The 12,762-nt window shown below is 39.4% G+C and overlaps 1 protein-coding gene across 6 annotated transcripts in view; it reads left to right on the top strand.

Moving 5' to 3' along the window:
• ntrk3b (neurotrophic tyrosine kinase, receptor, type 3b) overlaps window positions 1–12,227 on the top strand; it is a 167,810-nt gene extending 155,583 nt beyond the window's left edge. For all 6 annotated transcript variants that reach the window (XM_035164590.2, XM_035164573.2, XM_035164564.2 and 3 more), the window contains 2 exons: window positions 4,473–4,631; window positions 8,291–12,227. In XM_035164590.2, the coding sequence (XP_035020481.1) occupies window positions 4,473–4,631; window positions 8,291–8,476 (345 nt within the window). In that variant the 3' untranslated portion in view covers window positions 8,477–12,227. The remainder of the gene's footprint in view (window positions 1–4,472; window positions 4,632–8,290) is intronic.
• The last annotated feature ends 535 nt before the right edge of the window (window positions 12,228–12,762 follow it).

Here is a 12,762-nt window from a genome sequence, read left to right as displayed (position 1 = left end):
TGTGTACAGTACTAACACGTGTCATGTCTAATGAGAGCAGGTGGTGTATAAAGTCAGTGTTCATTTAGCCATCAGCTTGCAGGGGAACCCCAGTTAATGAGGTTGAAGGTGAGCGCAAAAGAGAGAACTGCTGCCAGGCTCCTTCGATGCCACAGAATTCCCTCTGGGACTGTCACTAAATACCGCGTGTGTTTGAGATGTAGAGAAAAGCTAACCTGAATTAGGATTTTATCTATCCTGCCACTGAGGAAAAACACCAACGGCGTCTTCTGTCTTCCAGGGCGATAGATAATACTGTACTCGTTTAGGATGGGACTCAGTCTGAGAGGGTGCTGACAGGAAAGTGTGCGAAAAAAATTAGGAGTTAAAGGATGTTTCTGTGTTTGAGATTATTTTAATGTCTCACATGCTCTTGGGTAAATTATAGAAAAGCTGAATTGTGACATGTGGATCTGGGGAAAATGGCACAGAAGTGTTGTCCTCACTTTACAACCTCACGGAGATGCAGTTGCGAAGAGCAGTTAACCCCTGGTGGGATTCACAGAAGACAGTGGTTGCACTGGGCGGCTCTGAGGTGTGAATGTGTTTAATTGTTTAAATGTGAAGCAGGATTTGGCGAAAAAATAAGCGTGTGCTCAGCAAACCCTCAGGACTTTTAGTTACAGTATATGTAAAAAAAATGTAATTAAAAAGTTGAAACACTGCTTAAGAACTAAAAGGATTCAACACAACACTTTGCAAGTGTTGTGTAAAAAATAAGAGTTAAAAATCCAGTAATTAATTATTACCGCCGTCAAGCAGGTTATGTTTTGTTTGTCTCTCTGTTAGTTAGCAGGATTATGCAAAAACTACTGGACAGATTACCATGAAACTTGGTGGAGAGATGTGGTGTGGGTCAGGAAAGAACTGACTTCAATTATGGTGCAGATCCAGGAAGTTTTAATCACTTCTTTAAAATTGTGAGATAGGGCGTTTTTTACAATTTTTTCCAAATCTCTTATTTAAAAAGTTAAATCAGCCCTGTTTAGAGGACTAATATGTATTAGCATGTCTAATCAAATGAATTTAAATGTGGTTTCACAAGGGGCCTGTTCGGTCTTGGCGTAGGAATGTCCTTTACTGTCCTAAGTGCTATTCTAGTTGTTTCATGTTTAAAGACAATTTTTGTGCAACACTTCCAGCTCACATCATTACTTGTTCAAATAGATGAAAGAGAAATAAAAAGTGTTTTTAGTGAGGGAGGTCTGGAAGTGAAAAGGAGGTTAATGGAGTGTGATTTTGAACCAGTCAGCATATAGGTGTTCTGGTAGAAAACCATCTCTAATGGTCTTGTTGAACTCCAGGCCATGTGGACAAATATCGATTTGTGTTTAATGTAAGGAAGGCATACAGCCTCATGATAACAATGTGCAGTAAACACCCAATGCCACACCCCAGTTATCGACTTGTTCCAGACACTCAAGACAAAGTTTCACACCGAGGAGCTCCGAGGTCCAAAGTGGCACAAAACACCAAGAAACATAGTGAAGATTCAATATCCACAGGGTATGAAGTGTCTTGTGGTTTTGCTATGTGAGATGACAGGGTTCTTTAAAGAACATTTGCCTTGTGGGATAAGGTTTATGAAGAATATATGACTTCTTCAAGGTCCTGTCATTGGTTTTCTGAGTTTTGTAGTAACACCAACACCTCATAGTTATTTAAAGCTCCTCTTTTCAGTGTACATTTCAGCTGACCATGGGCTGACTCCTGCATGCCACTGTGTGCACTGTGGTGAATACTGAGTTGTTTTTTCTTTCATGCCCTAACTTTGTCAAGTCAGTGGTTTTAAAGACATCATCATAAAGCGACATGACTGGAATGTTGTGTGACTGTAGCGCAAATAGTGACAAGCACATAGTCAGCAAACTGATGCAAAAATGTCACATACACAATGATATCGATCCAACGTTTGCCAACTTTAGCCACAAGCTGATGTGAGCATAAAAGTGTTTCTTTTAAAAGCTGCACATTATGCTTTTACAGTTTTTTCTTTGTGTATGTAAAAGGTCTTTCAATTTAAAAAGACCATCGTCATCAGTAGGTGTGACATCATGATGCCCCACATTTTCATATGTCATGTTACAGCGACTTGCCTTGCACACTTCCTAACAAAGCAAAGGCAGAGGCCGACACTTCCTACTCGTGCTGGAAGTGGTTGACCAGTCACAACAGAGTGGGCCAGCTGGCCAATCAAAGCAGACCAGGTTCTATCAGGAGGGGAGCCTTAAAGAGACAGGAGCTAAAACCAAGTGTTTCAGACAGAGGCTGAAAAGAGGAGCTGCAGGAATGGATGATATGAGGAAAGTGACATGTCTACTGAATATTAGAGCATGAAAACCTTATCATGTAATAAGCCAAATTAAAATTATCAAGCTGAATATGAGCATAATACATCTCCTTTAAGTTTTAGTGATGCCACCTAGATAAATTACGAATTGCTGTCACAAGTACAGTCCAGGGCATCAGAGAAGGTCACAGACAGGACAAGTACAGCCAAAGAAACAAAGGCCTCATACTAGTATATATATAAGGCCCCTCAAACAACTAGATTTAGTAAAGTGAACAAACAGGAGAAGGTTCTTCATAAATGCCCAGGAAGGAGCAGCCTTTTGACAGTTTGACAGATCTCATGTTTCATTAAAACATCCAGAATTTTAATCTTCTGCAACAAGCTGACACGACGAGACTGTATTTGACTTTCAAAGGATCATTTTAAATGAGTGCACTATGCAACTAGGAGGTAATTAGTATGATTTTAGTAGGTTTTTTCAAATCAATTCTTTGAAATGCCTCATAGCTGAAGACACACAGATGTTGGAGCTGGTTAATTGATTTGGGAGAAGAGCTTATGATTGAATGAATGAAATTATTGTGTTGTAACCCAGAAGTGCAGCCTCGAGCTAAGAGGGCGTCCTCCTAATCATGATGTCAGAGCTCATGGTGTGGGACTCTGTATTTGGTTTGGTTTGGTCCTAATGTACAGAGAATGAGCTCGGATGTGTGGATGGATGGAAAAAATATTAAGATTAGCCTATAGCAAGGTGAAAAAGGGAACTAGATGACAGATAAGTGATGACAACAGCGAGTGATAGGAAAACAAATGCCATACTAAGTGGTGTCTTGTGTTATATCTCCAGTGTTAAATATATCCCATTCATATTAAAAATATATTTTGTATTATTTGTTTGTAGCCTGCCTTGTATTAGATTGCATACTGTGTTTCAAATCTGATTATCTGTTTATGAAATTTCAATGTATTTGCTTTTTTTTTTAATTGTACCAATTTATTTTGGTTACCACTGCATTTTTACATATACAGTTTATACTGTACAGTATCCGTTCTATAACAGATGGTTGTATATTGTTTATGAGGATTTTACAGTTAAACAGATGAAGGTTCCTTTGTAAGTGGCCCTTAAATTAAGATGTTCTCTTGTGTAATTCTATTAGGACAGAAAATAGGTACAGCGACAGTTGGCAGAGACAAGGGGAAGCTTCCAGTGTCTCTGGCACCAGCAGCCTCCACATCAAATCACAGCAGCATGTTAATAACATGATATGTCAATAGTGAACTTTGACTCCTGAACTTCATTATCACATTAATTAAAACTGTGTGAGGCTCCTGAGCTGAAACTTGCAATACGTTGCTGCTCTTTCCGACATCAGTCATGTCCAGCTGATCAGCGCCACTGACGTGAATGGGAAATAGATGTAATAGATTTTAAAACAATGTCTGCTAATGGAAGCTGAGAGCAAGGAAGATTAATGGATGATTGTTTAATTGATTAATATCCAGCCTCATTGGGTTTACAGTGAAGGGACTTCATTTCATGTTCTGCTGGTTTGCAGACTGTAAAGAGCTTCCTGTTGAGATCTCCGGTGCCTCGGCGGTTACCTCACTTAGTGCAAACATGCTTTTGAATGCACAAGGTGAGCGATAAAAACAGAAATCAGGCATTTACATTAGCAGCTATTTGAACTCTTTTACCATGATAGTGCATGTGAGCATACAGTCCATTGAGCTGTGTTCTTAACCCCTTCTCTGAAGGCGTCTTACATTAAAACTAATTAGAATATATTCGATTCCATGCTCTGAAAGCTTTTGATCCTCCGTCTGATGCCTGATACGTCTGCAGAGAAGCGACCACAGATTGCTGTTTTCATAAAGAACAAAGGGACGCTTTAATTCCATAACCTGAGGAATTTCACATCCCATGATTCAATACATACAGTGCGGGTAGATAAGTCAGCGTTTTCCTGTGTCGCATAAGTGTCTCCATCCAGCAGCGCAGCATACATTTATGAGACGCTAAGCCTATTGTATCAGTTACATATGAGGACAGTTAATCCCCAGACGCCTGGGAGTTGTGTTGATGACTACATTTCCTAATCTGTGTTTTGAACTCCATCCTCTCTTCTCTCGTCCTCAGGTTGGGGGACACACCATGCTACCTATTCGCTGGATGCCACCAGAGAGCATCATGTACCGGAAATTCTCCACGGAAAGCGACGTCTGGAGCTTTGGAGTCATCCTGTGGGAGATCTTTACTTATGGGAAGCAGCCTTGGTTTCAGCTGGGTAACAACGAGGTACAAAGAGCCTGAAGCATGTTGTTCATAAACATTATACATATATGAAAGGCTGTGCTGCAGGCCGTCACGCACATAGTGAAAAGGTATTGCTCCAGATTATCCACTGGGAAATATTGGAATCTTATTTTCCATTTCGAAATGTCAAGTAAAGGTGTTAATTGCAAACACCTACAGATGGTATATTTAACATTGCCTTATTAAAGAATGAAAGAAGTAGGATGTAACTGAGCAGATTGGTCCTCCCTCATTGAGCATCTGGGGTGAGGAAATACTCCCCCTTGCTTCAGCGGAATTGAAAGCGCAAGCTTTTTAATCGTAGATTTAAACGAATGTCTCCATTCTGGATCTCATACCACCATCGTGTTGTCTTTCTTCCCTCTCCGAAGCTCATGCTGGCCCTACGAGGTGATAAATTGCTTCTGCTTAGCCTTCAGACAAGATGCTGTGTTACATAACCGCCATGATTGGTTTGTTTTTTCATTGGAGGCTCTGCTTTGAATCAATAAAATTGAATTAGGATTACTCTTGTAAAGCGGGCATATTGAGAAAATTAAATTGACCTAAAACAATAACCTGGCATGTGGCACACGCAGCACCTTTGCGTATTTCAATTGAAACATCAATATGTTCACGGGGATGACACAAATGAACATTTCCACATTTATATGAATCGTGAGGACGAGGAGTTTTGGGAAATTTTAAATGAAACCTTGCTGATGAAGTGACTTTACTAAAACGTTATGACACTGTGAACAGTGCTTTGTCAGAAGGGTAGATCCACCATCTGTTTATCCAATGTCAGTTTGTCTCCAGGTTGCTTTACATTGGAATATTGTGCTTATTATCATCATATTACTAAGTTACACATTACTCTAAGCATTATAAAAAGGCGTCTGTGACGATCATAAATTATTACGTGGAAACTGTCAAAACAAACGAGCCAGGTTCTCCTCCAGGCTCTGTCCCCACATTCTCCTGCACAGAGCTGCACGGTTGACTTTTACAGGCAAACTGCTATGTTTCCAGACTCTGTTCAAACCGACAACACCTCACTAGATTTCAGTGGAGGTTCCAAAGATATGAGATGTGTGAATTATGGGGGAAACTTGTATAAAATGATGTGTTAGACATGGAGAACATAACAGCACAGCCATAAAAACGTGGAGTGGAGGTTTGTGTATTTCACTTTGAGCTGGAACAAGCTGATTCAGAATATATACGTGACACTGGGAGACAGGTAGAGAAAGATAAAATGTAATAATCTCAAAGCCATTCAGGGGAAACAAGGAGAGAAAGCTATATGGTATATGTTCACATATTGTATTTGTAGTTGTAGTAAAAGATGTTGCATCTCCTGCCTGGGACTCCTCAGTCACAGCGGATCACAATCCAGTCTGTCACATGTGCCTGCAGCTCAGTGCTCAGCGTCCATTTGAGCTGTTGTTAGGTGAGAGGTCTGGAGTCGAGCTGTGTTTTGTGATCGTATGACGAGGGTGACAATTCACAACCTTGTCTGTCTTTTCCCTTGTCTATCTGCAACAGTAATGATATTTGTAGTTTTATAGACATTTCATACACATACTCTTGATCGTGAACCCTCAAGCTATCGGCACTTCTGGTCTTAAAATCCTCGATGGTCAACGTTCACATAATCAGTAGCTTAGATTTATACTTGCACCAGTTTATCCAGTGGTCACCATTTTGATGTCAGTCTTTCAACTAAGTGTTTCCATGATCACATTCAGCAGACGTCACACAAAATAGGGTTTCTATATGGACAAAGTAGAAACTGAAGTGAGCCATACTGGTTTAAAATCAAGTAATGTAATCCTAATAATCTGTTTGAGGTCCTGGAGACACAGAAGTGATTTTGTGTTTCTAAAGTCAGCTACAGAAAATAATACCTTTTAGAGTCTCGCAGACCTCATCTGTTTTCAAATACTCCGTATCTGTGTTTGGTGCTCACAGTATATTTTACTATGTTGAAGCAGGGAGTAAGACCTTTCCAGGGTCTAACTGTATCACTAGTAGTATCTGTGAATGACAAAGAAAAGCAAATGGTAACATGTAATATAAAACAAGCTGTATATTTGGTCTAATTTATTATGATCTTTTTACCGTTTTTTGTCACCATCATCAGATGTGCCAAAGGATGATGCCTTCAATATCTCTCTCACTTTTAGATTAAATATATGAAGGAAAAAAGTTTATTTTACATTAACATTATTATTATATACAAGTGTGGGGCCACGAAAAAGAAGAAGTAAAGCCTACGTCAACAAAGACAAAATTAAAGAGAAAACTCTACAGATCATGACGTACATGGACCAACATCACATGCTGAATGAGTTAGTACAATGATTGGAAATGCTCATTATTTGTTTTAATCTCAACCCTACGTCAGCACCTTTTAATTTGATGACTGACTGGAAATGGTAGGTAGTGTCAGAGGAGGTAATTATAATTGTGCAACACTGTAATAGAAAGTGCAGGAAAATAAATTGCCCACATAATCTATAACCACAGCCCTGTCACCTGGTGAGTTGTGAAATGATCAGAAAAGTTTTCCGCAGCTAACAAAATCAGTGCTGCAGTAAAAGAGCTGGATTTCCCCCTAAGTCGTGTTTGTTCCCGGAGTCGCCTGAGTATTCTGTCGGCTGCAGCCTTTACCATCGGTCGAATGTAATGTTTGTGACCTGCGGATTTATGCAAAGAGCCTCCAGGTTACTTTGCAAGAGTTGATCCTCTAACAGCTCAGTCTGGAGCCAGCCTGTCTATACGACTGACTGAATATAACAATTGAACAAAAGAGTAGGTGGTTTACCTTGGTAAAGAGACGAAACAATGATTCCTCACAGGTTTGTTTTAATATTTTGTGTAGTTTCAGTTTGGTTGACAGTCTTTGAGTGTAAACAACAGTAAAGTCATGTTTATTTAAACACGGATTAGGTTTGTTGTACAGTCTTTCCAGAAATTAGGCTTCAGATAGCAACCGATATGCTTTGTTCTGTGTTGTTGTGCTGCTAGATCACAAGAGCATGAAATTGCAAAGCACCATAGTTTGTGGCTGTTTTTCCTTTTCAGTTGACTTTGTAATTATTGTGCAACCTAAAAAATTAAACACGTAAAAAAAGAATTACACATTCGAGCTAATGTCAGTATCTATGTACTGTCTATACTGTATACATTGATTTATTGTATACACAAAATTGTACATTTTTCCCGTGCATCTTTTGTGCAGCCATCGTCCTTACAAACAAATAGACCCATGTCCATTCTCCTAAGAGACCATGGCCTGTAAATGACACAAGTAATGCAGTCAAACTGTCACAACAGCAGTGAGTTACTTAGCTGATAAGTGCTCAAGTCCGACAGATCAATTACCTTATTAGCAACATCTTAAACCTCCATCCTCACATATAATCACTGTTATTGTTATTTTGTGTTGTGGGACAGGGAGAAAAATCTTGTTTTGCCTTAACATTGCACAGATTTAAGACTGAATGCATTCTGTTTATTTCTTTCATCTCAGTTTCATTAGTTCAAAGCTCAGAGGACAGTCTCCTCAGTGTCACCGCTTTCTCATTATGAGCAAACCAAAGCAATCAGTCAGTGAAAATCGTCTGTCTCACTCCACTGCCCTCTCTCCTCTGCAGGTTATTGAGTGCATAACCCAGGGTCGGGTTCTGGAGAGGGCACGGATTTGTCCTAAGGAGGTGTATGACATCATGCTGGGCTGCTGGCAGAGGGAACCGCAGCAGCGACTGAACATTAAGGACATTCAGAAGGTCCTGTTCGCCATGGGAAAAGCCACGCCGGTCTACCTGGACATCCTGGGCTAGCAGCAGCCGCGGATGGCCCGTTCCTCGCCAGACAGACAGATGGACAGAGACATACGGACAGACCGACACACACGAACCCAGGAATAACCAAACCAACCTGCTCCACTGTCGAAAAAACATCTACAATGTTTGGGAAGGACTTAAGTGCCTGCAACACTTTTGGATATAGTGGATAAAACGTATTCAAAAAAATAACAAAAAAAAACACGCACTTTTACATTTTGTTTACTTGCGTATAAGATGTACAGGTTTGAAGAAAACTTTTTTTCCCCTCAAAAAACTGCAAAAATACACAAAAATGGAGACAAAAGGGAAGCAATGTAGACTGGCAATAGGAAAATGGCCACAGTTTGATTCTACTATAGAGAGAACACATCAGAGTTAAAATCTATCCTGGGTTTGGTTTTATGAATATATATATAGAAATATTACATATATTTTATATTTATTTCTTTTTGTCAAGGTGTTGGAGGGTCTATCATGTTTGTTGCTAAGGGCTCGGCCCTGTCCGAAGACGCCACTGACCAACTATTGGCAGGGACTTGATGATGGAAGCCTTACTTGCACTCTGATTGGCCGGCTGAGCTTTTAATGGGAACTCTGCTTCTGTGGAATTACACTGGATGGTTTGAAAAAAAGGAGCACTCCGTAAAGGACCTACCCAATCAGACAACTGACAAATCTATTTTAATTTAAATATAATGTACATATTGTAAAATTCTATGTGTCAAAATTATGTTAACTTATTTTTTCGGACGTTATTTTAGTTCTTTTTCTGACTGTGATCTGGGTGGCTAAAGTTTAAAGCTATGGTAATTGTTTTCATCTTAAACTAGAGGAGATTTCTCTCGGCAGTTACCTGTGTCAGTGCTGGTAAGTTGTCGTACGTGCTGAAGGTGAATAGATTTTGAAAAGCCCACTGACGCTGAATCACAGACTTTGGAGAACAGGGACGACTTGGAGCCATGGTTCAACACAACACTTTTCCAAAGAGGTTAGGAAACCTCATGCTCACTTTTTCCAGTTCATTTACACCACAGCCCACAACACATACACACGCTTTGAGAAACTATCCTGTCATTTTTCAGGCTTTATGGTGTAAAACTGCTTTTCCACTCTAAAGAAAACATTTTTGTAACTGAGATTATAAATCATTTGTGAGGCACAGGTGTGCGCCCTGCATACACAGGCTACGGAAATCTGTAAGAGAAAGAAAAGGTTCGACATTTTGAGAAAATGCAATTATTTACTCTCTCGCTGAGAGTTGGATACTGCTCCTATAATCTGTCAGCTCAATATGAAGCTACAGACAGGAGTTAGCTTACCTTCGCATAAAGTCTGGGAGCAGGGAAACAGCTCGTCTGGCTCCTTTCAAAGGGAAGAAAATCTGCCTACCAACACCTCTAAAGCACCTTTAACATCAGCAGGTTGCGAGAGCTGAGGGGAAATCACAGTTTCCAGGCTCTGATCCAGAAGTAAGAAAACATCTTTCAAATGTACACACATTTATGACAAGGCAAATGACCTGGATTTGAACAGAGCCTCAACCCCAACATCATTTCCCAAAAGTCCATGGGTGAGTTGAGCAGCCTCAGCTGGTGAATAAAATTGATAGGGATGAAATCATGGAGTTTGTTGAAATTACAAAGGCTTGAACTTCTAACAGCCACGGCTGTGGTAGACAATGATTTATCTATAGACCGTTACCACAGGCTTCATTGTGTTTTTCAGAAAGACAGAAACTAGATTGAGTTACAGAAGCTAATGGAACAGAGGTTAGCTCGAACATAGTCCTGCTTCACCAGACCTATTTTCACAGTGCTGTGTCAGCACTGTGAAAATAGGTCTGGGCCGTACCATTATCATTCTGCTCTTGGGGGAAAAAACAGTCATAATCACAAGTGTCTTGGGTGCTGCTGAGCCCAGGATGCAGTGACAGTGTCCCTGAAAAATAGTGTGAGGAAGGAGAGGTTGTTCTTGTGGAACATTTCCACACGGGGAGTGCACATAAAAAAGTAAAAGGCGAATGTTGTCTGCGTAATTGGACAATCCAAATATTTATGAAACTAGCTAAAAACCTATAGGGCATTTTCAGCTTATAGGTTGTTTGCTTGAATGTTGAGGTTGTTTCGTATAGTGAAATGGATTTTGACATTGGTAACAGATTGAAAATGGAAGTAAAGAAGAATGCTGCGTGAGAAACTGGTTTATATCCAGTGTCAATGGGTTGAGTCAGACTAGCCCTGATATGATTGCGAGTTAGCCTCAGCTCTCTATATTCTGTTTGTTTGACCTACAACCACCTAAATGTAAAAAGTTTTAAAAGTAACAATGTCACCACAAGGCTGCCGACTTTCTCCCTAAATAAACAAGATGTAAATCAGTGAGTTTTAGCCATGCTAACAGGCTAATGTTAGCATTCGGACAGAGGCAGGTTTACTGTCCCCTTGTTTCCAGTCTGTCCTCAGCTAAGCAGCTACTAGGAATTCTTATTTACCCCACAGCCATTAGAGTAGTGTTGTTTTTCTCATTGAACTTTTGGCGACAAAACTAAATGATGTATTTTCCATAATGTTGAACTATTGCTTGATTGGTTATCATCAGTATCCTGCCAATTCACAATCCATGAAAAGAAAAACAAAGGCTTCCTTTCTCACATTTCATTTCAAACAACTAAATGAAAACATTACTTTATTTTATTACCCTAATAATCTTTATTAACTGTACGTGACTCACATTCACACGTTTTCTTCCTCGCACTCGTGGCCTTTGCATGTTTAGCGATGATGAGGTTTCACGCCCATCCTTTGCTTTGATAAAAACCTCTTCTGTTAAACCAGAGAGGCGCCACTGAAGCAGGTAGATACTCTTGTTAATTTATGGACGGTACATCAAAAATAATAATTACTGAAGTGGATCAGCTAATTGTGTTGCTGTGCGTATTCCATTAATTCTGAACTGGAAAACATGAAGAGTTTTGTTCCAAAATGTGACAGAAAAGCATGACCCCCCCCCCCCCAAAAAAAAGCTTAACTGGAAAAAAAAGATTATCCAAAAAGTAAAACCAAATGTTATTAGTTTCAACGAACCATTGGTCATTAAGTGCTCCGTCAACAAAATTAGTTAATTTTTACAGAGGGGATCTTATAGATTTCTCTGACATGAATTACAAACCTCAGGCAAAACAATTATTTTATGATGTATCTGGATATCTAATGTTTTGAAGTGGAACTCTTCACATCTCTTCCCTATTATCTTGACATGGATTCTCACAGTATCACAGTGTTGTCTCTGTTCCCCCTTGGGACTATGTAAATCATTAATGAGCATTCAGTTATTTCAAGTGTTTTATATGAAAGGCAGGATCAAATCCAATGAGTTACCCAAAGCATTGAGTTTTTGTGTATTCTCTTGTGGTAAAGATAAATGCTTAAAGACATTATGACACAGACTGTGAGCATTTGCAGGGTATTGTAATCCTTTCATGGTGAGTTGAATATTGTTTAGAACATTCTTTCTTTTTTTCTTTCTTGGATGAACTAACTGAACACTTTTTGAAGCAAAGTTGGCATATTACAATGTACACATGTTACAGAATATAAAAATGTGGTATAACAATTGCAGTATATAAAATACTGGTATTCCATGATAGATCTTTGTATTAATGTGACTCTCTTAAGAAAATGTCTTCAAACAATCCGACGATCTCCTTTTCCATTTTGTCCTGTCTTATAAAGATGTGTGAATTTGACTAAATCTTGTCTTCATCTAAATCTCTCAGAGAGCTGAACAGCATGTGTTCAGTGTGTTGTCTGCTTTTCTTCTATCCGCTCCTGAAGAGATGGAAGAAGATGATTCTTTTATGACCGAGGTCACGACTGGCTACAGATCAGTGGCTGTGGAGTTTGTATAGATTTTGTGTTTTTCTGCTTCAGCAGGACAAGCTTTTCTTAATATAATGCCACAGTATGAAAGACCATATTTTGTTTGTTTCTGTGGCCCAATCAATGCACTTCTACAAATGTGGGTTTTTTTTCACACATATTTTCAAAATAGGCACATTTCATCTTTGGTAAAATTCAACGAATCCGCTTAGAAACCATAAAAGCACCTTTTTATAAGGATAAGCTGTTACCTAATCATCATCTGATGATTTTCTCCTCAGTATTTAGTTAATTTATGTCTGTGTATCCATGGTTACAGTGCAAGCAGGAGCCAAGTGCACTCAAAGTGTAGCCCATAGCCACTTTACATCACTAACTCCAAGGCAACGTGTTCCCTCCAGT

Source organism: Hippoglossus stenolepis, chromosome 1, assembly GCF_022539355.2.
Source record: "Hippoglossus stenolepis isolate QCI-W04-F060 chromosome 1, HSTE1.2, whole genome shotgun sequence".
NCBI lineage: Eukaryota > Metazoa > Chordata > Actinopteri > Pleuronectiformes > Pleuronectidae > Hippoglossus > Hippoglossus stenolepis.
Note: the sequence above shows the minus strand (reverse complement) of the source record. Positions and strands in the feature narration are given on the sequence as shown.